General features: G+C 45.4%; 1 protein-coding gene across 1 annotated transcript in view; it reads left to right on the forward strand.

Moving 5' to 3' along the window:
- FAM91A1 (family with sequence similarity 91 member A1) overlaps nucleotides 1–27109 on the forward strand; it is a 1180047-nt gene that overhangs the window by 805232 nt on the left and 347706 nt on the right. Inside the window, exon 18 of the mRNA XM_069621589.1 lies at nucleotides 13141–13254. Within this exon, the coding sequence (XP_069477690.1) occupies nucleotides 13141–13254 (114 nt within the window). The remainder of the gene's footprint in view (nucleotides 1–13140; nucleotides 13255–27109) is intronic.

A 27109-nucleotide genomic window follows, 5' to 3' on the forward strand; every position in this document is an offset into this window, starting at 1 on the left:
ACCTGCGTGATCATATCCCTCGATTCTTCCCTACGGGGAAGCTAGCAGTCCTGCTTTATCACCTTCTCCATTAATTTTCTTCATATATTGGGTGTAGTCCTGTTTCCTAACAGCTCCTGTGCTTGGACTTGCAAGTTCTGCTCCTGTAGGAGCACAGTCCCACTCGCCACACCCTTGACCATTTCCCCTTCTAGATGTGCCACGTGGGACTCCAAGTAGATTAGATTATCATGTAATTCAGATCTAATCCTGTGTGTGTTGGCCATACATTTGCCCCACATCGTGATCTTGAATGCCTCCCAGACTATACCAAAGTCTTCCATCGACAATTTGTTTAATACAAAGAACTCCTCAATGGCTTGACCTATCTCCTCTCTGCAGAGGTCATCCTTCAGTGCCTCCAGTCTAAGCCTCCACGTGGGCATCGCCCCGCACTTCCTCCCCCATGTCATAGTAACCTGCAGTGGGGCATGGCATGATAGTCTTCCTCAGGCACATAGCATCTTTAAAATTAAGAAATTGGTCCCTACCCACCACGATGTAATCTATTCAGTAATGTGAGCCATGCGGGTGCGTTTAGAAAGAATACCCCTGTTCACCCCCCCCCTTTGTTCCCGTCATAAGTTAATTAGGTCAAGATCTGACATGCACAGATTTAATGATTTCAAAGCAAGCGTCCTTTCTGTCGTGATGGGCCCTGGTCTGTCCAGGTGTGGATCATATAGACAGTTAATGTCCCCTCCCCATATCGCTTTCGTGTATTAGTCTAACCACCCCCGGTAAATAACTGTCTGTGTCAGTATTGGGGGCATATGAGTTTACCAAGCATACCTCCCGGCCTTCCAGAGAGCCCAATATGACCAGGGTCTGTCCTTCCTCATCTGACATGACTTTGGATACCTGAAAGGGAACCCCCTCTTGCTATCCATGTTAGGACTCCCCTGGATTATGTGGAGAAGGGAGTACTGTGTACCTCTCCTCCCATCCCCCAACTCACCCTGATTTTCTTCAGCTCTGTCCCAATTAAATGTGTTTCTTGCAAAAAGGCAATATATATATCTGATCTTTTCAGTGATCCCAGTATTTCTCTTCTCTTCCTAGTCTGTCGCGTTCCCCTCACATTCCACGTAATTACCTTAGCAATCCTCATTTTGGTTTTCACCCAGTTCCTGATCGGCTCAAATGTTGCACAAACGCAGTACTTTTCAGGCAGTACTGGGCCCTGTTGTAACTCTCCCTCTTGCCACCATACCCATTGCCAATCCTTCCCCAATATACACCTTTGAACTATACGGGACCTACCCTTAACATGCAGGGTGCCCCAAAAAACGAATTCCTACAATTTGGGCAGTCGGAAAGTGTTTGTGCCCTCTGAGTGGGGGTGCAGGGCGCCGCCACCCTCCCATGTCTGAGGCCCACGTGTTAAAAAAACAATCTTGGGCATTGCCCGTGTTCCGGCCATCCTGTGCCTCCACCGCCGCCCATCTCTTCATTTCAAGTTCCTGTTTGGTTCCTTCAACTGGGGCCTACAACTGGAATCCTAGGTCTAGAATGTACATCGGCCAGCCTGGTTCAAGAAATGTCCTACCTGACGTTGCTGACTCCCCAGCCTCACCTGCCTCCATCAAAACCTCACCCAAGTTTGTTGATGCCAGCAGTGTGCCGTCTTTCGACACTGATCCGTTATTCTTTTGGAGCCTCCAGTTCATGTCTCCCCGGCCTCGGTTTGCGGACGACCTCTGAGTCGCCATTGCTCCAAGGCCCTATGTCTCAGTTGGTCTTTAGATGCTTTGGTAAACCAGCTCCCTTCTGTTTCCCACCACTCCCATGCTCCCACTGGTGAGTTACATAACCATTGTTTAATGATTTATTTAGCCTGGCAGGATACAGAAGCATATATTTTGTGCCATCTTTTCGCAAGACGGTTTTTATCTCCTCAAAGTTCTCTCCAAGTTATTGTACGTGTCTTGTGTAATCTGGAAAAATTGTGACTAATCCATTGGCCACTGTTATCGGGCATTGTTTTATAGCCATTTGTAGAAGAGCGTTGCAGTCAGGCCTCCAAATAAGGTGCGTACTAGGCCTTTTTACGCATGAAAATCTTGTAAATACAACAGCTTTATTATTTTCCTGTGTACATTTATACACAAGTTTAGAGCAGAGGGCAGTGCAAAGGTCAGGTTACTTGACAGAAACCAGAAGACTTCTTTTGATTTTTATCTACATGGTTGTAATTGTAAGCCATGGATAAAAGCCATTGAAACAAAATCTATTTCTCTGAAGCCTTTCAAAAAAGGAAACTGCACACTGTGATAAAGGGAATGGTTTATTTCCATTCAGCTTCTGCTATGTTGATGCTCATGGAGTAAACACAAGCACTGTGCATATTTATTTTCCTAGCTTTCTAGGATTATAAAATTAATACAATGGCAAACTAAGATGCAATTGAGAATTAATATTTTGTAACAAATTATGCTTTTTTTCCAGTGAAAGCAAACCGGTATTGCACAATTGTATTTGCCAGAGTTCCTGTGCTGTGTGCATAATCATGGCAGATCATTGTTACACTTCTATTTTAATGTACACTCTAATTATAAAAACATTGTGTAAAATGATGACTATGCACGGTCTAGTTTACATCCATTCAACCTTGCAGTCAATTGGGTACATTACTATAAATAGCCAGTGGCAGCAGAGTCTTTGTTCAAATGAGTGATTGTCATTACACCAATCACAGGTGTTCTAACCTCTCAAATCTTCAAGACTAGAATTAAAACATCCAAAACCGGACTCTCCAGGAAGTGCAAGCGATGTTCAAAAACAAACAAATGAAAGTGACATTTATAATTGAAATAGAAACTCAGCAAAACTTGTCCCTGTTATTATCCAGATAGGTATTTAACTTTATGTAGCGCTTCATACATGGTTCGTCCAACATCTAGGCACTGTGATTATTATACCTCAGTCGATACTCCGTTTACCAACCTCTAAAGGACGTTAGCCAATAAGATAGCTCAGCCGGTTGAGCACTTGTTGCTGTGATCTGTACGTGAACTGAAGGTTGCAGGTTCGAATCCCGGCAAGGCTAACTCCGCCTTTCACCCTTTCAAGGTTGATAAAGGAGTACTGACTTCAGTTTGGTGATAATTGTGATAAATATGTTCTACGTACAGCGCTTTGCCAAAAGCGCAATATTAATAACCATTTGACCAGGGGATTAGATATAGAATTTAGCATGGGGTCTTTGCCTCTCTGCAATGTTGTATCATAAAATTGGCATACCATTAAGTAATAATAGCTCCAGGAAATGAGGACTTTCATTAAACATAAAAAGGCAATTCTGCTATCGAACCTCAAAACACACAATACAATTCATTCATACCGTGTAATTGGCTAGGGTTTTGTGTTTTCAACATTTAAATATATCAGGAGAGATCAAATGGCCAGACCTTAGAGAAAAAATAAAAAGGTGTTTTCTGTCACAATGCAGAAAGCTGCCGCATAGTAATGATTTCCATACATTTTTGGCACATGTCGGCTGGATGTCACATACATTTTACTCTCTTGCAAAGGAGAAAAGTCATTTTTACTCTCTTAAAATCATATTTACTCTCAAAGTTTAAACATAGGGAGTAAAATACTCCCACCTCAAAATCTTATCTGGAACACTGAGTGAGACCAACCAGTCCTGGAGTTGTAGAGCCTGGAGAATTTCTTTCAAAGTCACCATCCTGAACTTGTCTGTCCTCAGGAACTTATTCAAGGCCCTGAGTCCTCCCTCCTTTCTTGGGTACCAGAAAGTAGCAAGAGTACCAACCCGATCCTCTCTGCTCGGGTTGCACCTCTTCCATGGCACCCTTCAACAGCAGGGCCCACCGTTCCTTCTGGAGCTCGTGTTCCAGTTGTTGTGGAGTGGGAGGTGGTCAGACTGGTGGTTTTCTTACGAATGGTAGACGGTTCAACCATATGACAAGCTGCATGGGCCAGGCATCAGAGGCTATCTCCTTTACTTGTCCCAGTGCTCAGAGATTCTCCTTCCAACGGGAGAAACATGTGGGGAGAACTCAAAGTTGCTTAGCAGGCTCTGCCGTCCCTGCTGCTGGAGTTTGATGTCCCTCTGGCCAGATCTGGAAGTGAGAAATGACTCTTCACTTGCCTGGCTTGCAGAAGCTGTTCCTTTCTATCAAACGGGACATACCGTCTGTAACCTTTACTCCTAGAGTACAAACTTGGCAGGTTGCTGCACATCTATACCTGGTGACTTGGCAGCTAACTTGGAGTCCTGGAATATTCGGGCTCAACATGTGCTCACCATCAGATGCTATGTCCAAAAGCCTGGCTTGGACATTAGGTGAGACCCCTGAACTGCAAAGTGTCGGTACTCCGACCTTGTCGACAACCGAGTAATCATTTATGTCAGTAGAGCTTGCACAACGCCGTCCTGAATTCGCGTAACAAACTCCACTTTCCTCCGCTTTGTGGAGGAAGGAGGATTATTTAAAGGCAGCAATCGGCTATGGTATACAAAGGTCTAGATGGCGATGCCCATTTATATCTCTGTTCCCGAATCAAGGAAATGCCCATCAGATGCACTTTGCCGTCAACTAAAGATGATCTATTTGCTAAACCGCGCTTTTCTTTGAAGAAGATTGTCGGTTCAAGTTTTGATTCATGGGCACCTACTCTCTGGAATGCTCTTCTGCTTTTGCTGAGATCAATTCCATCAGTGGCACAGTTCAAAAAAGTTTAAAAACATTTCTCTTTGATAAAGGGGTGAATTGATGCTCTGTGATACTTAAGCTGATGTTTCTATTATATATTTTTTGTGTTTGTGCGTCTGTGAGAGCCTTGATGAGGCCTTCAGGTGTGTTGGCGCAATATAAAAGCTTTATAGAATAGAATAAACATCTTGACGAATCGTCAAACTAAGAGAATATTCCGAAAAACAGCATGCAGAGTGTGTGGGAAAACGGAACAGGGGTACTGGGGCGCAGTGACATAATTTATTATTATTATTTGGGTATTTATTGTACGCAGACCTAGCTTCGGAAGCAAAAGAGAGCTTTACAGTCGTAGGGGGAAGAACACAGTGAGGGAAGCAAAGAAAAAAGGAGCAGGGAGCTAACGGGAGGGCGAGGGTGGGCAATTATCAGTAAGGGATCAACAAGCAACTGGGGGGAGGGGGTGGGTAGAAAGTGGGGAGCACATCACTGAATCTCATGTAAGGTGGGGAGTACAGGGTGTCTGGACCTAATTCTTAAGGAGGAACCATTCCTTGAAGAGGAAGCTCTTGAGCTCTTTTCTGAACTGTATAAGTGATGGGACAAGTCTGATGTTGGCAGGGAGGCGGTTCCAGAGTCTTGGAGCGAAGACAGAGAAGGCCTGTGGTTCTTTCCTTCCTGCACTGTCGTAATTCAAGTCTGCACATTTCCTTACTTCTGGCGGATGCAGGCTTCCTGAGAATCTGGGTTTCTCAGCGAGGTAGGCTGGGGACTTCAGGATGGCAGCCTTGTAGATGAGCAACAGGATTTGAAGATGATACAGGCTTGTAGTGGGAGCCAGTGCAGTTCAATGAGGGTTGAATTTGGTGAGTCCTTTAATGAGTTTTGCTGCAGCATGCAGGACACATTTCAGGGGTGCCACAGTAGTCGCTGGAAGGTCCTCCAAAAGGGCGCTGTCACCATACAGGCCGGAGAGGACCAATGCTTGGACCGCAGATCTGAATTGTTTTCTGGGATGAAGGGCTTGATTCTCCACAGGAGAGACATTTAATTTAATGCCGTTTGCGTCTTCCTTGCTATCTGCTGTTTGAAGGTGAGGTGACTGTTGATGTTGAACCCAAGGGACTTTGCTCAGGTGGCCAGCTGGGGTGTGAATCCCTTGAGATTCATAGCAGAGAGCCAGCTCTGGATGTCAGGGTGTTCAGGGTTGTTGGTCAGCAATATGAATTCAGTCTTGGTGGGGTTGAACTTCAGACATCCAGGACTGGATTAATGTGAGGCAGGCCTTGAGCCTGTGAATGTCCTTGATGGAGGATATCTTGAGGTAGATCTGTGTGTCATCTGCATATTGTTGAATGTGGATGTTGTGTGGAGCAAAGAGGGTTCTGAGCTGTTTCATGTCAAGATTGAAGATCACGGGGACAGGATGGATCCTTGTGGGACTCCATAGGAGATGGGTAGAGTTGATGATTTGGAAGAATCCATTTGTACAAACTGTTGGCGATTTGCAAGGTAGGATTTGAACCACCCAAGGACGATCTCGCTGACCCCCATGCAGCAGTGTAGATTGTCAGTGAATATCTGGTCGTCTACTGTGTGAAATGCTGCTGAGAGGTCGAGAACTAGGAGGCAGGGATGGCATCATCATGGATTTGAAGCACATCATTGATCACCATGATGGTTGCCATTTCTGTGCTGCATCTTGGTATGAAGTCCGATTGCTAGGACTGAAGGAGGTTAGGAGGAGTTTCGTGGCTATTGCTCTCTCAAGGATCTTAGTTAGGAAGGGAAGATGGGTGATGGGCGATAGCTGTTGAGATAGTCAGGGTCAAGTGTTGCTTTCTTAAGAAGCGGGAGGATTTTTCCAGGCTTTTCTTTTTTTTTCAAATTCTTTTTATTAGGTTTTGTTAAACAAAAGAAAAACTACAACAGGAGTTCAAAATGACATTAGGAATCCTGTCTTCAAGGACGCAGTAAATAGCAAAACATAACATAGCATTTGACGGTGAGTGACATGACGCAAACAGAGGGGTTGTACCACCCACCAAGTGGGCGCACTGGGTACTCAGGCTCTCCCTTGTCCTTGGTTTCAATGTTTTTTACGCTTCCCCCCATATTTTCGGGAACTTTCGGGGAGACCCCCTTGCGTTATAATTTCTAGGGAGGCGGATCTGTCTATTTCATTGGACACAGTGCTCCAGATAAGGCGAGTACTAGGCCTTTTATTGCATGAAAATCATGTAAATACGCCAGCTTTATTATTTTCCTGGGTACATTTACACACAGGTTTAGAGCAGAGGGCAGTGCAAAGGTCAGGTTACTTGACAAAAACCGGAAGGCTTCTTGTGATTTTTATGAACATGGATGTAATTGCAAGCCACCTCTGAAGCAGAATGTATTTCTCTGAAGCCTTTCAAAAAAATAAACTGCACACTGATAAAATGAATGGTTTCTTTCCATTCAGCTTCAAAAGCACTGTGCATGTTTTCCTAGAGTTTTAGGATTGTCTAATTAATAAGATGGAAATCTAAGTTGCAATTGAGAATTTTGTTTTTGTTTTTTAACAAGTTATGCTTTTTTTCCAGTGAAAGCAAACCAGTATTGCACAATTGTATTTTTTAGAGTTCCGGTCCTGTGTGCATAATCATGCAGAGGCAGATAATTTTTACTTCTAATTTAATTTACAGTCTAATTATAAAAACAGTGTGCAAAATGATGACTATGCACAGTTTAGTTTACATCCATTCAACCTTGCAGTCAATACGGTACATTACTATAAATGGTCAGTGGCAGCAGAGTCTTTGCTCAAGGGTTAGTAATTGTCATTATACTGATCGCATGTGTTCTAGCCTCTCAAATCTTCAAGACTGCAAATAAAACATCCAAAACCTGACTCTCAAGAAAGTGCAAGCGCTGTTAAAAAACAAACATAGGAAAGTTATATTGGTAATTGAAATAGAAACTCAGCAAAACCTGTCCCTGTGATAATCCAGATAGGTATTAACTTTATGTAGCGCTTCATAAATGGTTTGTCATACATCTAGGTACTGTGATCATTATACCTCAGTCGATACTCAGTTAACCCACCTCTGAAGGATGTTAGCCAATAAGATAGCTCAGCTGGTTGAGCACTTGTTGCTGCAATCTCTGCGTGATTTGTGGGTTGCGGGTTCGAATCCCGGCAAGTCCAACTCAGCCTTTCATCCTTTCAAGGTCGATAAAGGAGTACCGACTTTGGTTTGGTGGTAATTGTAATAAATATGTTTTATGTACAGCGCTTTGCCAAAAGAGCTATATAAATAACCATGTGACCACTAGATCAGATATAGAATTTAGCACAGAGTCCTTACCTCGCTGCACTGTTGTATCATAACATTGGCATTGCAATTGGGTAGTAATAGCTCCAGGAAATTAGGACTTTCATTAAACATCAATAGACAATTCTGCTATCGAATCTCAAAACACACAATACAAATTCATGTATGCTTTACTATATAATTGGCTAGGTTTTTGTGATTTCAACATTTAAATATATACAGGAAAGAGCAAATGGCCAGAAATAATGAAAGGTGTATTCTGTCAAAATGCAGAAAGCTGCTGCATAGTAATGATTTCCATACAGTTTTTTTCACACGTCGGCTGGATGTCACATACATTTTACTCTCTTGCAAAGTACAAAAGTTATTTTTACTCTCTTAAAATCACATTTACTCTCAAAGTTTAAAAATAGAGAGTAAAATACTCCCACCTCAAAATCTTACCTGGAGCAGTGGTTGAAAATCCTACCCACCACCGGCCTTCGTAGGGCACCCGGTGGGGGTCTACTTGCGGGGACTCTGTGGGCCCTTTCCACTGCAAACTACTAAAGACTTTCAAGCCCAGCTTGCTCTGCAACCACATTTCCAAGAATAGTTCCATGGATTCGCCCCCTCACCTTCTGGGATCCTAATTATGCACAGTTTGTTTTTCTGTGAGTGGCCTTCTGCATCCTCTGCACGTGCTTTTAGGGTCCTGGTCATTTGTGTTGTGAAAGCACTTGCACCACTCCTTCCATGGTGGATACCCTACCTTCCATCACTTTGTTTCTCGGCAGCTGTGTGCATGTCTGCTCAAATGTATTTCAGTTATTTCCCAATCGTGTCTATTTTCAATTCTAAAGCAGATCTGGAGTTTTGCACCGCCATCCGGACCCGTGCGTTGGGGCACCGGCTCCTTATTCCTCCGGTTGGCAACGGGTCTGGACTCTGTCATGGGCTGGCCCTCGCGCTTATAGGCTAGCCTGCTCCGTGGCTGTGGGGGAAGACCTGCACAGTTGTGCCGAAGCTCAGGACCCTGGAGCTCACCACACAGGCCCTCGTACTCTAACGGTGCGTGTCTCGGCTCACATTTCTGGGAAGTTTACTGCAGATCTTTCGGTATCACGAAGCACCCAGTTCAGCACTTCCAGTGTCCGATACGTTACACCACCTGTTTCAGTGACAGGGGTCGAACAGCAGAATATTTCCAGGATTTATTCGCCGGCCGCGATCAAGTCCTCCTCCGATGCCTGCTGGCCACGCCTCCCGTATTAACATTTCTAATGGAAGCCCCATTACAACCTCTCTGTTTCTGTCCACTCAGATTGACAGTTAATACCATCTTCCTAGTGGCCATCACTTCTGCTCAGAGTGAGTCAGCTAAAGTCTTTATGTAAACCTCCTTTCAGTAAATTTTCTAAGCAGAAGGTAGCCATGAGGGTTCGTCCCTCCTTTCGTCCCATGGTGGTGTTCGAATTCTATATGACACAGAACATTACCTTGCCAGCATTGTATCCACCTCCTCATCCTTCCAAGGAGGAAACAAAGTTACTCAGACTTGGCCTAATAAAGGCTCTGAGCTTTTATATTGCCACACTGGACACAAACTGGGTCAAGCCTTGACTAAACAGACCTTGTCATGCTGGATCATTCTCTGTATTTCAGAATGTTATTCTTTGTCCGGGAAAGAAGTCCCTGAAAATCTAAGGGCACATTCCACCAGAGGAGTGGCAACCACTTTGGCTCTGAAAAGAGGTGTACCAATGGAGGACATTTGTAATGCCGCAATTTGATCTTCGAAACAGAACTTTTCAAAACAGTGTCTGGACGCATTGTCTGGTCAGGACACAAGGTTTGGGAAGGCTGTTTTACCTAATATAAACCAATAACAAAAATCCATTGCTATGGGAGTCTATCAAACATGAGGAATCCATGGGCAGGGCACAGTCCATTAGAAGAACAAATGACATACCCTGGTAATATTCTTTCTACTGGATGCTCCTCCCATGGATTCCTTATCGCCTACCCTCTGTGGGTGAATTTTTAAATATCTTCTCTCTTTCAAAGGCCATGCAGGTTATGGATCCTCAAGTCGGCTGTGCGAAAGGTGTAAAAACTAGAACTGAGGCAACAGGCACAGTGTGTGCTATTTATACCACTGTCAATGTCACATCCACGTGGGAATGGAAGCCGACAAGGGACATCGACCCGACGCCGCACAGCACCCTCTGCTGTCTAAAATGTTTCTGAACTGTAAAGCAAGATATCAGTATATCAAAGATGAGGAATCCATGGGAGGAACATCCAGTAGAAAGAACATCACCAGCTGTGAGTATTTTGTCATTCTCGATTGGAGACAATCATTTTCAGTACCTTTTGGTTTGGAATTGGCTTCAGGAGTGTTCCTCAAAATTATCTTGGCAATTGCGGCCTACCTCAGATTTCAAGGATTACATGTAGACCTTTATCTGGATGACTGACTCCTCAAATCCCATTGTCCACGACTGGCAAATCGCCATCGCCAGTCCTTGGTCCATCTACTTTACCGCCATGAACTTTGACCTGGAAGAAATCTTCTGACTGTCTCCCACAAACTGCTTTTCATAGGGTTTTTCTTGAATGCAATGATGGCCAGGGTTTTGGTTGAAGGTCAGAGAGCATGTAACCTCCATTGCACTTGAACCATTTTTCTCGAATCATCCCACTTTTTAGCCTGGTCGTTTCAGAGGCTTTTATGCTTATTGGCTTCATGTCTCCTGGTGGTACCATTAGCGAGACTCAAAAATTAGGAAAGCACAATTTGCTTTTGGAGAGGCTTGGTCTCAAGCATAAAACTCTGTTTTGTGACATTGGAGATGAGACATCCTGGTTTGGTGGTCTAACCAATAAAATCTAATGAATGCAACTCCCTTTTCAAAGCCAGTACCTTAGGCCCCATCACTTCTAAACCCGGAGCAATACTGGATCATCTGGAAGTGTTCGACCTTTGGGGAAATACACAAACTTCCTGGAATTGATAACCATTTTCCTAAATGCTTTTCAGCTGAAGATCAAGAACAAAGTAGTCTGAAGTCAAACAGACAATGCAGTATCAATGTGTTATGTGAGCAAGCAGGGTGGAACCAGATCTTTCCTCCTTATTCAATTGGAGGTACAGATGTGGGAATGGGCAGTCCACAGAGAAACATGGCTACAAGCAGTTCATTTTCCAGGACTAGAGTTCAGCTGTGTTTTCCCTTAGTCGCTGGGCAATAGTGAACCATGAATGAGAACTGAACAACAAAGTTCTCAATCAGTTAGGAACTTCCCAAGTCCGCTGGTTTGCAACGGCTTCCAAAAATAACTCCCCCATGTATGCCTCAAGCGAAGGACTGGGCAAAACCTCTTGGAGATGATCTTGGGACAATATGTTAGCGTTGGCCTTTTCTCTCTTTAACCCCCGATATTTCAAGCATTATTGAAGTTCAGTTATTCAAAGAATCCCAACCTGCTGTTCGTAGCCCCTTGGTGGCCAGCCAGCTTGTGGTTCTCCAACCTGTTGTCTTTTGGCCCACTGTCCGGTATATCTGCCGGAGATTCCGAACCTTCTCTATCAGAACGAGCTAATATGGCACCCCTATCCACAATCGCTGAACTTGGCAGCTTGGTTCCTGAAATCAGGTTGTTGGGTGACCTCAGCCTTTCTGATGAAAATCTTCACATCATACAAGCTGCGTGCTTGAAAGCCCAGTATTAGAGCAAATCGCTATGTTTTTGCCAATGGAGTCTGGAAAAGGGGATTTAATCCCCTGTCTTCTTTGGACCAGGTCCATTCATTCATTTTGGAACTTGCACCGTGGGGATCCATCTAGAATTGCACTGGATTTATCTTCCGTCTCTGGGAGCATATTTAAGTTCAGATGCTTGCTTTTTCTCCTTATCAGTTCCTGTGGTGAAACGCCATTTTGATGTTCTCTTCCACCTTTACCCTCCGGTTAAAAAACCTCGTGCTAAATGGGATCTTAATGTAGTGCTTCCCACATTGTCATGAACCCTATGAACCCATGGCCACCATTGACATTAAAATACTTTGCTGGAAGGTGTATTTTTTTTATTGCCTCACTTCTGCAAGAAGAGTTAGTGAGGTGCAGGCTCATTGCACTGAAGAATCTTTCACATCCCTTCATAGGAACAGAGGGTCACAAAGACATGAGAGAATTTCATATCAATCAAATGCTTTGCCTACTGGTATTGTTCCCTGGTCGATGTTCGAATGGAAGGAGTGAGCTCAACTTTTATCTCGATAGGACAGAGGACTTCAGGATGCCTACAACGTTTGGCAATTCCAAGAAAGCCCAGGCCTCTTATGCTTCAATTTCAATGTGCATAGTTTCCTGTATATTGGGGGCTTATTCAGTGCAAGGCCTCCATCACCCAAAAGCCTTCATGCTTGTTTGGATCTAGTAAAGACGACTTCAGTTGCCTTTAAAAAAAATGTACTCTCTGAAAGTCCATCGCTAGGCCAACTACTTACTTTCTGCAAACGCTACAGTCTCAATCTGTGTTCCAGTGCTGATGACGCTCAGGTCGATCAGGTAGTTCTCAAAAGTCTTTTTGAAAATTGTGAGATTAGGTCCATTCACCTAATAATTTGGCTCCAGTGCTTGAAAATCTCACATAACTATGGAGGAAAAGGGAGGAGATATAAGTGTCAGAAAGGGTTATTTACCAGAGTCTGCTTTCTTTCCTCCATATGCCCGACTGCCTTCCCTGCTTAAAATAGCCCTACTTTTCATATGGTCACTGATTTTGTTGATCGGAAAAGGAGTGAAGCGTGAGGTGCGGGGTAGAGTACAGGAAGTCAGGACCAAAGCCTCACATCTGCTGGCCTGTCCATAAGAATATAAAAAGGACAAGCGTTTTTTGGCTGCTACAAAAAAGTGCTCTGGTATCGTCCCGATAGACGGAATGTCCCTTGAGTATGGAGGAAAAAGGACTCTTGGCAAAGAGTATGCTAGTCACTGTGGTGAGTAACCTCTTCTATTTCTACCCTCCAACGCATCTTCTTTGCAAAAAAATGAATAATTTTAAATATTATTGGAGAGAAAAGTTACATGTTCTAATGGTAGTATTTTACTTTTTAGGACTATGATCGTTTACTCATCACCTCTTGGGGACATGACCCTGGTATTGTTCCAACATCCAATGTCCTTACCATGTTGAATGATGCTTTGACACATTCTGCTGTACTTATTCAGGTAGGTTTTTCTGTACTGTGTGTTCCATTCTTTGTCTGCAACCAATCATGTACCAATGGAAATGGCATTGAACACGACTCCTAGGAAAACAAATCATGTTTGCATTTATATTTTATTTGAATTTATATTGCGCCTGACGCGTGAGCACTGTACAAAAATATAATGCAGTACAAAAAAGAACAGAAGGAAACATGTTCCACATTAATGAATTAATGATCATTATGATGAAGAAGCAAAGTGGGATTTTAAGAGTACAAAAAAGAGAATGAAGTGATAGACTGAATAGAAAAAGGAAGAGAATGCCAGAGTTTAGGTGCAAAAAGAGAATTGTGATGTCCAAGTTGACTTTGAGACCTCTGATTGGGAACTTAGTTTGCACTCTGCTGATATGTTCCATGCATTAATATAGGCATTTTGCTTTTTGTTTTTAGAGAAATTTCGAGCTAAATAATTTCAATTATTTGTAGCATTATTTTATTAATTTATTGGGTGGTTTTCAGAGTCCAGTGTTCCAGTGCTAGCATAGTCAAATTGTTTTAGCCCATTCTCATTAACAGGCTTTCTTTTTATAATAGGCAAAAGATTGGCAATGAATATGATATCTTGACTTTGAAGGTTCAAGATCCTAGTGTTCTTATTGTTTTAGGGTACATTTGAACAACTACACCAGTTTCCAAGCCTCCACCCTTTCCATAGAGTTTCCATATTCCTCCAGACAGAAGGCTTTAACGTTCTTCTTCTCTGGACTTCAGCACCTCAGCTTTCTGAACATTCTGCCCACAGATTCCTGATGGTAGACATGTATTTTCCAGTGCAAGCTGCTCTAAGAACCCAAAAGTTTTTAGCCTCCAGGGGGGCGATATTGTAGCTCTGTATCAGCTATGCTTGACTCAGTTGCATAGCCGTTGGTGCACAACGACATTAGTTCCTTTTTTCCAGGCATGCAGTCCAATGCTCGGTAATTCAACTAGAAATGTTTCACTGTTTCAGTCCAAAACCTAAGCTGGTCTTCTAGCCCTTCATGGATTGTTCAAAGCAAATATTAGTTTCTAGCCCCTGCATGGTTGGTCTCTGCTGCCTAGGGTTTAAAGACGGCAGATTGTGTCACTGAAGGCATGGATAGGCTCTTTTTATACTTCGCTACACAAGGCTGGGAAACGTACCCCCTTGAAACCTCATGCTGTTTAGTCCTACTCCAAGAAATTCCATGCTTCTGAGAACGTTTGGGTGGAATACTGCTCTCATTACGAGAAACATCCAAAGGAAAGATGTGCCCCAAGAGTTCTCCCAATGTCTGGTGTTGGAAAATTTTATTTTTGGTGGTTTCCTCTCACAGACGTCTATGGGACACTGTTTCTTTTTGCTTTGTGTTGACTCCTGACCTGACTCTCTGGAGGTAAGTAAAGCCTTATGCTTTAATTTGCTTGCTTTGTGCTCATTTTTATAGGGACACTGATCAGTCCATAAGACTAACTTTACTGGGGGACTGTCTCCCTTGATGGATTTCTTGTATTTTTAAAGGTGTAGTACCGCCGGTGGCAATTGCGGCAAAAATGGGCATTTTCCCAGTGTGTTTAAACGCGGCGGGCTCGAGATTGGGCAGAGTGGTAAATGCAGCAGTAACCCCATTACCACCACATTTAGGTGCTACCGCAGAACTTGTGATGAGGCCCTTTGTATCCTTCTAACATTTTATTTTGTAACTTTGTGGTTACAAATGCAATTTGTCCAGGATGGGTTGGTGGAGCGATATTTTTCTACCCTGTTTTTGACTTTTTGCTCATGCTCTTTTTGCATTTTACTGCATTATGTCATAAACAGTATCATGTACTCTAAAATGGCTGCGCTACAACATGTTCACCTGTCATTTGACCATGTTTTCCTTTGGCCTTCTTCATGCCCTCTTGTGTCCGGAATTGCCATATATGGGATGCTCTTTCCTGGGGGAAGCTTCTGCTTTCCGGGGCAAAGTGGCAGTCTGTGTGTGTGGCTGGATGTGGGGGTTGATACTATCTGGTCGCAGTCCACGTCCAGGTCACATGGTGTCTGCTGCTTGATAGAACGTGTGGCCAGTGACTATCCATGATTGGCTAGCCACTGCCAGTTTGAATGGTGTGCTTCCAGTTCAAATCTTGGATTTGACAGATCATTGTTAGATTAAAGACGCCTACAAATAAGTGCAGCCCACTCACTACCGTGGACGACTATTGCAGCTGACCTGCATCACCTCCAGCCAAGTCCTGGTGAAGCCTTGTTCCTGTGTCCTGATCTCAAGAAGGCCTTTGTCTGTGCTTCAATCCCTGGATGGGTGGGAACAGCCATTCCTGACCCCTGTTAGAGGATATATGCCTGCTGAGCCTTCATATGTTTCCCTGGACCAACTGGTGGACTGATCAGATCTCTCATGTGTCACCCGCTGCAGCTGTCAGCGTTCTGAGTTTGCCAGAAACTTGGGGGCTCTTCTACTATTAAAACAAGATGACTGCTTCTGCATTTTCAGCTTTCTACACTCAACGGGAGCCGTGCAGAGCCTGCTCCTTCATTCGCCAGGAGACAGTCGCCTGTTGCTACCTGATTGTGGTGACTCCCGTTGATATTTTGTCCTATTCGCTCCCTAAGGTCTCCTGAGGTTGCTTGCTCGCCAAAGTTGTCTTCCTTTCGTTGGACGGGTGTTAAGTTGGACAGTGCCTGGAACCCTGATAGAGGTATCGCGACCTTCCACAACTAATGCTCACTCGACCTGGCTAAGCACAGAAGAGCGTGTTCCCAAGGAAATCCTGAACTTCTGAAGTGGTCTCTGGAGAAATCTGGAGTAAGTTAACATACCGGTTCCTTTCCCCCATCTCCTCCATAGGATTACATAGGATTACAGGGGTGTAAAGACTTGTCCCTACCTCTTTCTTGACTTGGATCGGTGGTGGCCTAGTCAAGGATCCCGTCCTGGGCCGTCCCTAGTGTAGTGGGATTGAGAGAGTTACTTACATGAACTTAACTTAAATCTTTGTAAATCGCAACCACTGGCTTCGACCACTCTAATAGTAAACCTACCTGCAAAGTATATCTTTTGGAACTCATGACTTTGGGGCACTATGCCCAATCCTTCTAAAGGTTTGACTTACTGAGTATTAGGGTACTATTCGAGTGTTTCTCTCATGTTCAGACTGTATTTTATCTATCAAATTACTTGCCTTTATTGCACTGGTTTTCAATTGCATGATATCTTCTCACACAAGTGAATGTATATGTGTATTTCATTGGATTGCTTTTCTCCCGCAGTTTCCCCATCTGATAGATATCTTCATCCATCTGTGCTGCTCGGAATCATTTTGGACAGGGGGCCTAGTGGACCTCGACTCTGTCGTCGATCCGTCTTGCTCTGTGCTCAATCATCTGCTCTGGACTTGACATCAGGTGTTGTGTGTATAGGTGTTGTGTGTATATATACCTTAATCACTAAGCCCCATATCTCAGTTTCTTTTTTCCACATGCTTGCACGCTGCTTCGGCAACATGGTCTTTACTCTTGGACTCCATGTTTTTGACTAAATCGTCAAATCTTCTCTCATAAAACCTCAATGTCCACTCACTGGATTTCGGGCTTTAAAAGACGCACCGACTGCCATTCCAAAGTTCCGTGGCCAACGTTTATCTGTGGTCTCTGGGTGCGGATCCATTCGTGAGCAGGCCAACCGTCCCTGAAATCTCCAGCGCGGTCGCTCGCCCAGTCCTTTGAGGCAGAGGCGGAAAGGCCCACCCCCAAAAAGGGGAAGGAAAAACATTGGCGAAAAGCCAGAAAGCGGTCACACTCGAGGAGCCACTCTTCCTAGTCTTCATCGCGTAAGAAGAAGCGATGCCGCCAACATCGACACAAGACCAGCTCGTAGTTGGAAATAGATATACCCTTGTCGTGCTCGACCACTTGAGAAGAGTGGGAAAGTTTCAAAAGAGAAATGCGTAAGACTCGTGCTGCTACAGGTGCAGGTGACTCCCCCCCGCCACTCCCGACCCCACGCTTGCCAATTCGTCAACTCTATCGGCATCTGAGAAGCCTTCAGACTCGATGCTGAAAAAGGCAAGTAAACCATTGACGACTGGTCGTTCTCTAGAGTGTCGAGAGGCTGACATCCGCGACGTCCATGTATTACCCAAGCCTCGACCGGCGCCGACGGCCTTTCCATCGGCGTCAAAAGAAAAGCCCTTGGCGCCGACTATCTGTGACATATCTTTTGCTCCGCTCTCCATGTCAGGATTCTTTGAATCTATGGAATCAATTTTCAGCACCAACCAGGGCGATTACCATGGGGACATTGATCCCATGTATACAGGTGTCGATCTTTTCGACGGCCAAGCTGACCTGTTGGCATTAGCCCAAGGATTACACGACGCCAGCGGCCTTGACACGCCTTAGATGTCGAATTTCAGCAGGGTCACCCTTATACGCACACGCACACGCATGATAAATGTAGGACCTTGGTGAAAAGGGTAGTAGACACACTAGGTTTGAAGTCCTCTTCAGAACCTGTTCAGGGCTAAGAACTGACGCACATCTTGGATAAAGGTCCTGTAACTGAGCATAACATGCCAATTAATCTGGCAATTGCAGACCCCCTAGCCTCCTTGTGGCAACATCCCTGCTCCATTTACCCGGCCAACTTTAACTTTAGAGGGAAGTACAGGTCGGCAAGAGGAGATCCATCTTTCCTAGCTTCTCACCATTCTCCAGAAGGCTTAATTGTGCAGGCAGCCCCAATCACCATGAGTCCTGTGGCATCCACTTCAAATCTGCCTCCGGACAGAGAGGGTAAAAGGTTGGACGCAATAGCCAAGAATGTCTTTACTTCTGACAGCATGGCGTTAAAAGCCACCAACGTGGCCTGTGGATTTGCGAAATACTCCTTTGGTCTGTGGAAACCCGTAGAGCAGGCAACAGAGTACATCCCCAAAGGTGAAATGAGGGATGGGTTTACACAGCGGGTGGAAGATGGGAAGGAGGAAGCCAAGCAGTCGTTGCGGAAGGTCCTGGAGGTAGCCCACTGCATTGGCTGTTCAATGGGGTAGGTGATAGTATTGAGAAGCCAAGCCTATCTGAAAATATCTGGCTTCTCCCCGAATGTCCCATATAGGCTACGGAACATGCGTTTCGAGGGAGAGTTTGTTTTTGGCCAGAATGCTGATAAGACTCTGGAAAAGTTCAGAGAGTCTAAAACAGTTGCAGAATTGCTGGGCCTAGCTGCGCAGTCGGCCAAACCTGCCTTCAGCTTTGCCTCTAGGGGCAGAGGTTGTAGGCGCTATGTGCCTTATGGCAGGAAAGCACAGCTCCCACAGGCCAGGCAGAGGCAGAGGTGTTTCTCGTGCCCCAGAAGGGGCAGGGGGGCTTCTTGAGCCCAGCAAAAAGAACGTTGGGGGCGGCATCACCCTCTAATCCGCCTTGATTTCCCTTCCTGCGATATGCCGGTTGGCAAAACATTGATGCTAGTGTCAGGAGATTACCTCCAATGCCTCGGCCCTGCAGCTCTTTCGGTGGGGCTATTGTCTGCCCTTCTTTAGAAAACCACCAGACAGACCCCCACTACCTCCAATCCAATCCAACTGGGACAGGAGATCCAGGAAAAACTGCAAGTCTTGTTGTCGAAGAGTGCTGTGGAAGAGGTACCTCCCAATCAGATAGGGTCGGGTTGGTATTCCTGGTATTTCCTGGTGCGCAAGAAAGGAGGAGGTCTCAATCCTATTCTGGACCTCAGGGCCTTGAACAAGTTTCTGAGGAAAGACATTTTCTGGATGGTGACGTTGAGAGAAATTCTCCATGCTCTCGAACTTCAGGACTGACTGGTGCCAATAGATCGGCAGGACGCTTATTTCCATGTGCTGAGACAACGAAAGCACAGTAAGTTCCTGAGGTTCCTCATAGGGGACAAGCACTATCAGTTCAAAGTGCTTCCAGTTGGGTTGACCTCTGCTCCAGGGGTCTTTACCAAGCTCATGGCGTTAGTCACGGCTCACCTCAGGAGATCTGGGGTCCATCTGTTTTCGTTCCTGGATGACTGGCTTATCGGAGGGAAGTTGGTGGGGCAGGTCTTATCTCATCGGGAGGACACCTGCCTGCTACTGCACAGGCTGGGCTTCTCCCTAAACTTGAAATCCCATGTGACGCCAGTCGGAAGGCTCCAGTTCAGTATAACACAGATGGTACACTTGTTCCGGAATCACACCACCTTACCAGCAGCTTCCCTCCTCCACCTCTTATGTCTGATGACCTCCTGTATTTTTCTAGTGCCAAAGGCCAGGCTGCGCATGAGATCCCTACAACAGCTCCTAAGAGGTAAGTGGTCACAGTACCTCGGAGCGCTCACGGATCCTGTCAAGGTGTTCGGCCAAGTGGTCCACGACCTCAGCTGGTGGCCCAACCATGGCAATCTTATGGCAGGGGAACCCTTCTGGCCCGAGTGGTCACGGATTCATCTCTGAAAGGTTGGGGCGCTCACTACGAGGATTTGTAGGTAAGAGGCCTCTGGTCAGCGATGGAAGCAAAGTGGCACATCAACAGGCTGGAGTTGCGAGCCATCAGTCTAGCCTTGAGGGCTTTCACCACATCTGTCAAGGTGAAGCATGCCCTGATCTGTAACATTAAAAGCAATTTACATTTACATTTTAAAACAACTGTCACTTTAGTGCTCTTTTAAACCCAATTTGGGTCAAATTGCCCCAATGCCAACAGGCAAGTTGCCTATGGTTCCAACCCTGGAGGCCGTCTTCACATTTGGCAAGAGCACGTGAGCGTGGCAATATCGGCCAAGAAGAGCCATAAACTGACCATGGACTCTTCTGTGGGATCCCTGTTGACACAGTAGAACTTCATGAAGGTATGCACCAATCTCCAAGTGGCAGCCCTCTAAATATCCATTAGGGGACCACCAGAGGGAAATGCCATTGCAGCAGTAACAGCTCTCGTAGAGTGAGCTTTAGGCCTGCAAGAAGAGGCCATTTAGCCAGTCGATGACAGTATGATATGCATGCAGACAGCCACCGTGAAATAGAGGACTTGGACGTTGAGTTGCCCATGCCAGAAGGACGAAAAGTCACAAATAGCCGACAAGAGTTGCAAAAATTCTTAGTGCGAGAGATGTAGAATTTCAGGGCTCGCACCACATTCAAGAAGTACAAATAGCAATCCACTGGAGAGGAAGGGGAACCAAGCAAAAACAAAGGATTGTTAAGGTGGAATGAAGATGGAACCTTGGGCATGAAAGTTGGATTTGTGCGAAGAACCACCTTGGATTTAAGAAAACCCCAATAGTGAGGTTTGCACGAGAGCTTGGATTTCTCCCACACATCTAGCAGACGTGATGGGAACCAAAAGGGCAGTCTTCCAAGACGAAATGTTCTTTGGGGACTTGTGCATATGCTCGAAAGGGCGCCCCATAAGTTTGGAGAGAACCACGTTCAATTCCCAAGATGGAGTAGGCGCTTGAACAGGAGGAAAGGAGTGGAACATTCCCTTGAGGAATTCCTTAATGAGTTTGAGACCACAGAGAAGGCGTCCAGGGGAATGAGAAAACCTAGAGGTGGCAGAAATGTGTACCTTGATGGAGGAATGAACCTGATCATCCCACACCAAAGACAAAAGGTATCTCTCTGGTCAGTACACCAAATGGAAAAACGCTTCCACTTGGGCTTCTAGCAGGAAACCATGGAGGATGCTCAGGCCCTGGCAAGACCATCCCTACACTCTAGAGGCATATTCTAGGAATGCAGGAGCAAGGCTGTCAGGTTAAGGGAGGCTGGTTCGTGATGCAGCACAAACCCGCCATCCCTGGGCAGAAGGTTGAAGCAGTTTAATGGGGTGAGCTGATGAGAGATTGAGAAGGTTTGAGAATCAGAATTGTCTTGGCCAAGCTGGGGCCACCAAGATAAGTTTGCACTGATGTGTCGGAAAATGCAGAGTACTGTGGAATCGGAGATAAAGTATAAAGAAACATTCCATTTGAAGGGAGCGTGAAGGCATCCCACAAGTTCCCCGCATGACGGAACCTGGTGGTCAAGGCCACACACTTCCTGTTCACCTCTGTAGCAAAGAGTTCGACATCTGGAATTCCCCACCTGAGAAAGATGCAGTGAACTTGATGTTGTAGAAGTTGCCACCAGTGACAGGATCGCAGTTCCCTGCTGAAGGAATCGGCCACTGTGTTGTGTATCCCTGGTAGGTGCAATGGATGAGGAGCATCGTATGGGCTAGAACCTATGACCGCAGGGCCTGAGCTTCCATCGAAAGAACGGTGGAAAGGGGGCCACCTTGTTTGCAAATGTGAAACATGGTTGTCATGTTCTTGTCCCTGAAGCTGCAGATGAAAGGATTTGAGGGCACAGAACACTGCACACGATTCCAGGACGTTGATGTGAAGCGGTTACTCTTCATGTGACCTCTGGTATGGAAAAGTCCTGGAGAGGACTCATCCGAAGCCTGCAGTGTTGGATCAGGGGAATGCATGATGACATTCTTAACTGGGATCATTAGGATGGGGAGCCAAGCAGCAGTCTTTCGCAAAAGCAAGATGGCCTTTGCAAGGATTTCACTCTGTCGTCTGATGGTGTAGTGCCACAAGACAGTGTGTCCATACGAGATCCCTAGAACAGAGTGGGCTGAGAAGGAGTTAAGCAGGAATTGGCAGAGAATTCCAGCGATGACTGGCAAAGGATTGTGTCCTACGTATGGTGAAGACCCAGGGAGAGAGACTCAACCCTGACCAACCAGTCGTCGTGGTATGGTAATCGTGGATCTCCTAACAGAGCTGAGCCCGGGCGGCATTTTATAAACAACCTGGGTGCAGATTTGAGCCCAAAGGGCAAAGCCTTGAACAGGAAGAACAGTCCTGTGACAGTGAAACTTAGAAACCGAGGTATAAGTGGTTGCGAGCAATCAAAATGGTTCAGTGAACACTGGTAGGTAGCAAGACGAAGGTTGGATTTGAAGATGCCAATCTTGATTGCTTTATCTGTTCAAGTGGTAGAAGGAAAACCAGTTGAGGACTTATCTACGAGTACACTTGTGTGTAAAGTGGTTAACCAAAATGGAGAAGAGGTGAAGTAGAACCAGCAGCCAGGAGTTGGCTTCATAATTTGGAGACCATCTAGGACATCGATGGTGGCAGTTTCCACGCTGCACTTGTATCTAAATGCAGATTGCTAGTCACAAAGCAGGCCACATTGTTTAATGTGATAGTGGTGATGGTTGGCTACTGCCTTCTCAATCAATGATTTTACCATTGAACTGAAAGCTAGTGATCGACCGGTAGTTAGAAATGTTCTGACTTTTCTTCATTGAGAAAGAAGACTGCAACCATGCTGCTTAAGATGGTTTTCCATAATCAACCCAGGGATGTGTTTTGGATGGCCAGCTGTTTATGGAGAACAGGAAATACACTGAAGTCTAGCCAAACCCAGTCACGGTAGGTAGCAGAGTAGCAAGGCTTAGACTTAGGAGCTGTGTAGTGCTCTATGGTTGCAATGAGACACACACACACAGAGCATTCCAATCATTCCAGTTAGACAGAGAGGTAAATACATATTCAAAGATTTGTTAGGCCTTTAAAATACACACTAAGCGATGAAACCTCTTGGCTAGTATTGTCACACAACTACTATAAAGGAGAAATTATTTATCGTAATGTTCTTTCTATGGATGCTTCTCCTGCAGATTCCTCATCTGATAAATATCCTCATCTAGCTCTTCTGCTCGAAACCTTTTCGTCAGGGGGCGTAGTGGGCCTAGACTCGGCCGTCGATCCGTCTTGCTCAGTGCTTGATCCTCAGCTCTGGATGGGACATCAGGTGTCGTGTATCTACTACATCACCACGCCTCACACCCATTCCCCCTTTTTTCCTGTGCTTGAACACTGCAGAGGAAAACAATGAGAGGCATGGTTAACCATTCTGCAAAAAAATTAACAAAGGGAAACATCCCAATGGGGAGACCCCGCAGAATTAGAAATGGAAGGATTGCTTCTTTTTTTTTTAAACAAGCAACTAGCCAGATAGAAGAAGTCACCTCAGAGCCATCACCAGGCGTCCCTTTACTTAGACAGATGCGCCAAGCCGCAATACCTCAAATACCTACTCCGAGAGGTCCCAGTCATCATACCTCATCCTCTCAAAAGCCACGTATGTAGGTTGAGGGACTCCGGGGTCGGATGCAGTACATGAGCTTCCGACTGGGTGAGGAAATCTGGGCGCTGAGGCAACCGGTGAGGTGGACAGTTGGACAGATCTGGGACGATTAAAATCATGGTCGCTCAAAACCTCTTCAACCTCCTGAGAACCCAAGGAATGACGGGCATCAGGGGGAAGGCATAGTGGAGAGGGAATGTCCAATCCACCAGGAACGTGTCCCCCAGTGCACGGTTTGCTGGGAATTCCCTCTAGCAAAACTGCCTGCACTTTCTGTTGGACTTTGTGGCAAACAAATCCACTGCTGGGTTACCCCAATGAGAAAATACCTCCTCCAGGACTTCCTGCCACACTTCTCACTCGTGTGAGAGCGTGCTCTGTCTGCTCAGAGCCTCTGCCAAGCCATTCTCTCTCTCTGTCAGATGAACTGCAAAGACTGAGACCTGGTTCTCTAGAACCACAGCTGCATCGCCTCTGCAGAGGTCGGGGGAGCGCACGCAAGCTTGCTTGTTCAGGTAGAGCATGGCCACTGCGTGGTCCATCTTCTGATGGACAGCTCTTGTGCAAGCCTCACTATTGGTGTTTTCTTAAATCCAAGGTGGTTCTTCGCACAAATCCAACTTTCATGCCCAATGTTCCATCTTCATTCCACCTCAAAGATCCTTTGTTGTTGCTTGGTTCGCATTCCTCTCCAGTGGATTGCTCCTTGTACTTCTTGAATGTGGTGCGAGCCGTGAAATTCTACATCTCTCGCACTAAGAATTTTTGCAACTCTTCTCGGCTATTTGTGACTTTTCGTCCTTCTGGCATGGGCAACAATGTTTCCAAGTCCTCTATTTCACGGTGGCTGCTGGCATGCATATCATACGCTCATCGGCTGGCTAACTGGCCTCTTGCAGGCCTGGAGCTCACTCTACGAGAGCTGTTGCTGCTGCAATGGCATTTCCCTCTGGTGGTACCCTAATGGATATTTAGAGGGCTGCCACTTGGAGATTGTTGCATACCTTCATGAGGTTCTACTGTGTCGACATGTATTCCACAGAGGAGTCCAGGGTCAGTTTATGGCTCTTCTTGGCTCGTATTAACATGCTTACATGCTCTTGCAAATGCGAAGAGGGCCTCAAGGGTCGCAACCATAGGCAACCTGCCTATTGGCTGTGGGGCAAGTTGCCCCAAAATGACTCTAAAAGAGCACTAAAGTGACAGTGTTTTAAAATGTAAATGTAAATTGCTTTTAATGTTACAAATCAGGGCATGCTTCCCCTTGAGAGACAGGGTGAAAGCCCTCAAGGCTAGACTGATAGCTTGCAACTTCAGCCTGTTGATGTGCCACCTTGCTTCCATCACTGACCAGAGGCCTCTCACCCAGACAGATGACTAGTCAAACAGCATGTGAATCCATGAAAGATACCAATGCTGCAGACTATGGAGTTACAGTTTGTTATTATTATTTATTAAGTGCAACTTTCACCCAAAGGCATTTTGGCACCCCTCAGCAGGAGGGGCGGACACATTAAACTAAAACAGTAACGTTTTTAGGGCATGGTGGAAAGAGAGATGGTTAACAGTAGTCCGAAGAGGTTGAGGCAGAGCATTCCAGTATCCATCAGCTACCACTGAGCAGGAACGTTCCCCAACGCGACCGTACTTAATCTTGGGAACAGACACCATACGAGCATCTGTGGATTGCAAAGCTCGGCCTGGGACATGAAGCTGAAATTTGGCCTGTAAGCATTCAGCTCCCTGACTGTAGAAAGCCTGATGTAACAGACGGAGGGCTTTAAATTGGATAAGTTGGGCTCCCGGAAGCCAACACAGTTTCCGTAAAACAGGAAAAATATGAGCAGAGCATGTAGGTAGCCAGCCGTGCTTTCGCCGTGATGCAGAATCTTGAGGAACCTGTAAGCGTTCTATGAGGTAGCCCGATTGGGCTAGGAATAAAGAGTTCCAATAGTCAATAGAAGAAGTGAAACAAGCAGAGACCACAGGGGCACGAAGCTGCGCCAGAATGAAAGGGACAAAGGAGTTTTAGATGCTCTGCCTCAACCTCAAGACACACAGGTCCTCTCATAAGACGCATAAGCATTCTCATTCGAGGCTCGGTACCGGCTTCTCTGAGGAAGCACAAACACGGTACGGAAGAGTCAAAACAACCGTATCAGTCTAATTTCTGACTTTGAACAATTTGACTCTTCTAAATATTTCATAGTTCCTCCTGAAGAATTTTTCAGTTCTCCTGTGAGAGCAAATTCTCCTCATGCTGAGGACAAGGATATTTTGGCAGAGACTGTGCAGATCCCAACATCTCAGTCGGGTCCACAACTGGTTTTAACCAATATTCAAGTACCCAGACCGGTGGTATTTAACATTTACAATTCAGCTCATCAAACTGCTAGGATAGACTCTTAAACATCCCCTTTTAGATAATTAGAGAATCAATATGAACCGTCAGATATGGCAAATTATATTACCAATACAGTCCTTGAAACTATGTTATGAGCCTTTTTTGGATGTCTTGGCACAACGCGTTAAGGCCTCCTCAGGGAGCAGATCCCATAGAGCCAGCTCTTTTGCCAACCCCTTTGTCAACAGAATGTGAGGATAGTGCTCTTCCTCCCATGAAGCAAAACGTTTCCAAAGACACAGATATGGACTCAGTTGACAACACTGCATGTATTCCTCCTTCAAAGGTGTTCCATGACATTGTGACAAAGGCCATGCAGGCCTTAGAAATTACACCTAAGGATAAACTCTGAGACTACAGGTGTTTTTGGGAAACGTCCTTCTCAGCAAACTAAAACCCTGCTTCCTATTGAATTGCCTGGTATGGAACAGGCCTTGGCTTGCTGGGGAAAACCTCACTCTGATCCCAACATCTCAAATTCCTTAGACACCAAGTACAAGGTGCCTAAGATGAGCCTTTCATGGTTATGGGGAATTTTCCTGCACAATCTGCTGTGGTTTCAGCTGCCTTAGGTACCAAAGGTAAAGACTGTGCACCATCTGCTTCTACAGTTTTGGATAAAAACCACTGCTACTGTGTTGGCAGGCGTTAATATCCCAAACTGGGAAAATCTGGATTGCTTCCTCAAGAGGCAGCAGATGAATTTGCCTTCTGGGTTTTAAAAGGAAGAGAGGTGGCCATTTAACAACTCAAGATTGTTAAGGATGTAACAGGCACTAGAGCAAGAGCAATTATGGGTGCTCTATGCATTTCTAGGCACGCTTATTTGGCCACCACTTCTCTGCATCAAGAATTCCAGGATAATGTTTTAGACATTCCCTTTGTCACTATTACGCTTTTTGATCTCTCCACCGATGAGGTACTTTAGAAATGCAAAGCCAGCGTCACTGCAGCTAAATCACTTAGTTTCATCTCAGTGAAGCAACCTTATCACCAAAATGTCAAATCCTTCAAACCACGTTTTCAAGGAAATAGTGGTTCTTCCGCATCTGCTAAATCCTACTATTCTACTAAAAAGAGAAGGTATAGGCCAAAGTCAAAGCCGGGGGTCACTCCTTCTTCTGCCTCTTCTCAGGAACAAAAGAAGTCTTCCATCCGGCTGTGTCCATTCCATTTACTATCAAGGAGCATACATTCCCGGCAGCAGGAAGGATCTCCAATTTTCTTCCTCAATGGGAAAACATCACCCAGGACGAATGGGTTTTGAATATCTGCCACGGTTACCCTCTAA

This window comes from Ambystoma mexicanum, chromosome 5q, assembly GCF_040938575.1.
Source record: "Ambystoma mexicanum isolate Mex_15411 chromosome 5q, UKY_AmexF1_1, whole genome shotgun sequence".
Lineage (NCBI taxonomy): Eukaryota > Metazoa > Chordata > Amphibia > Caudata > Ambystomatidae > Ambystoma > Ambystoma mexicanum.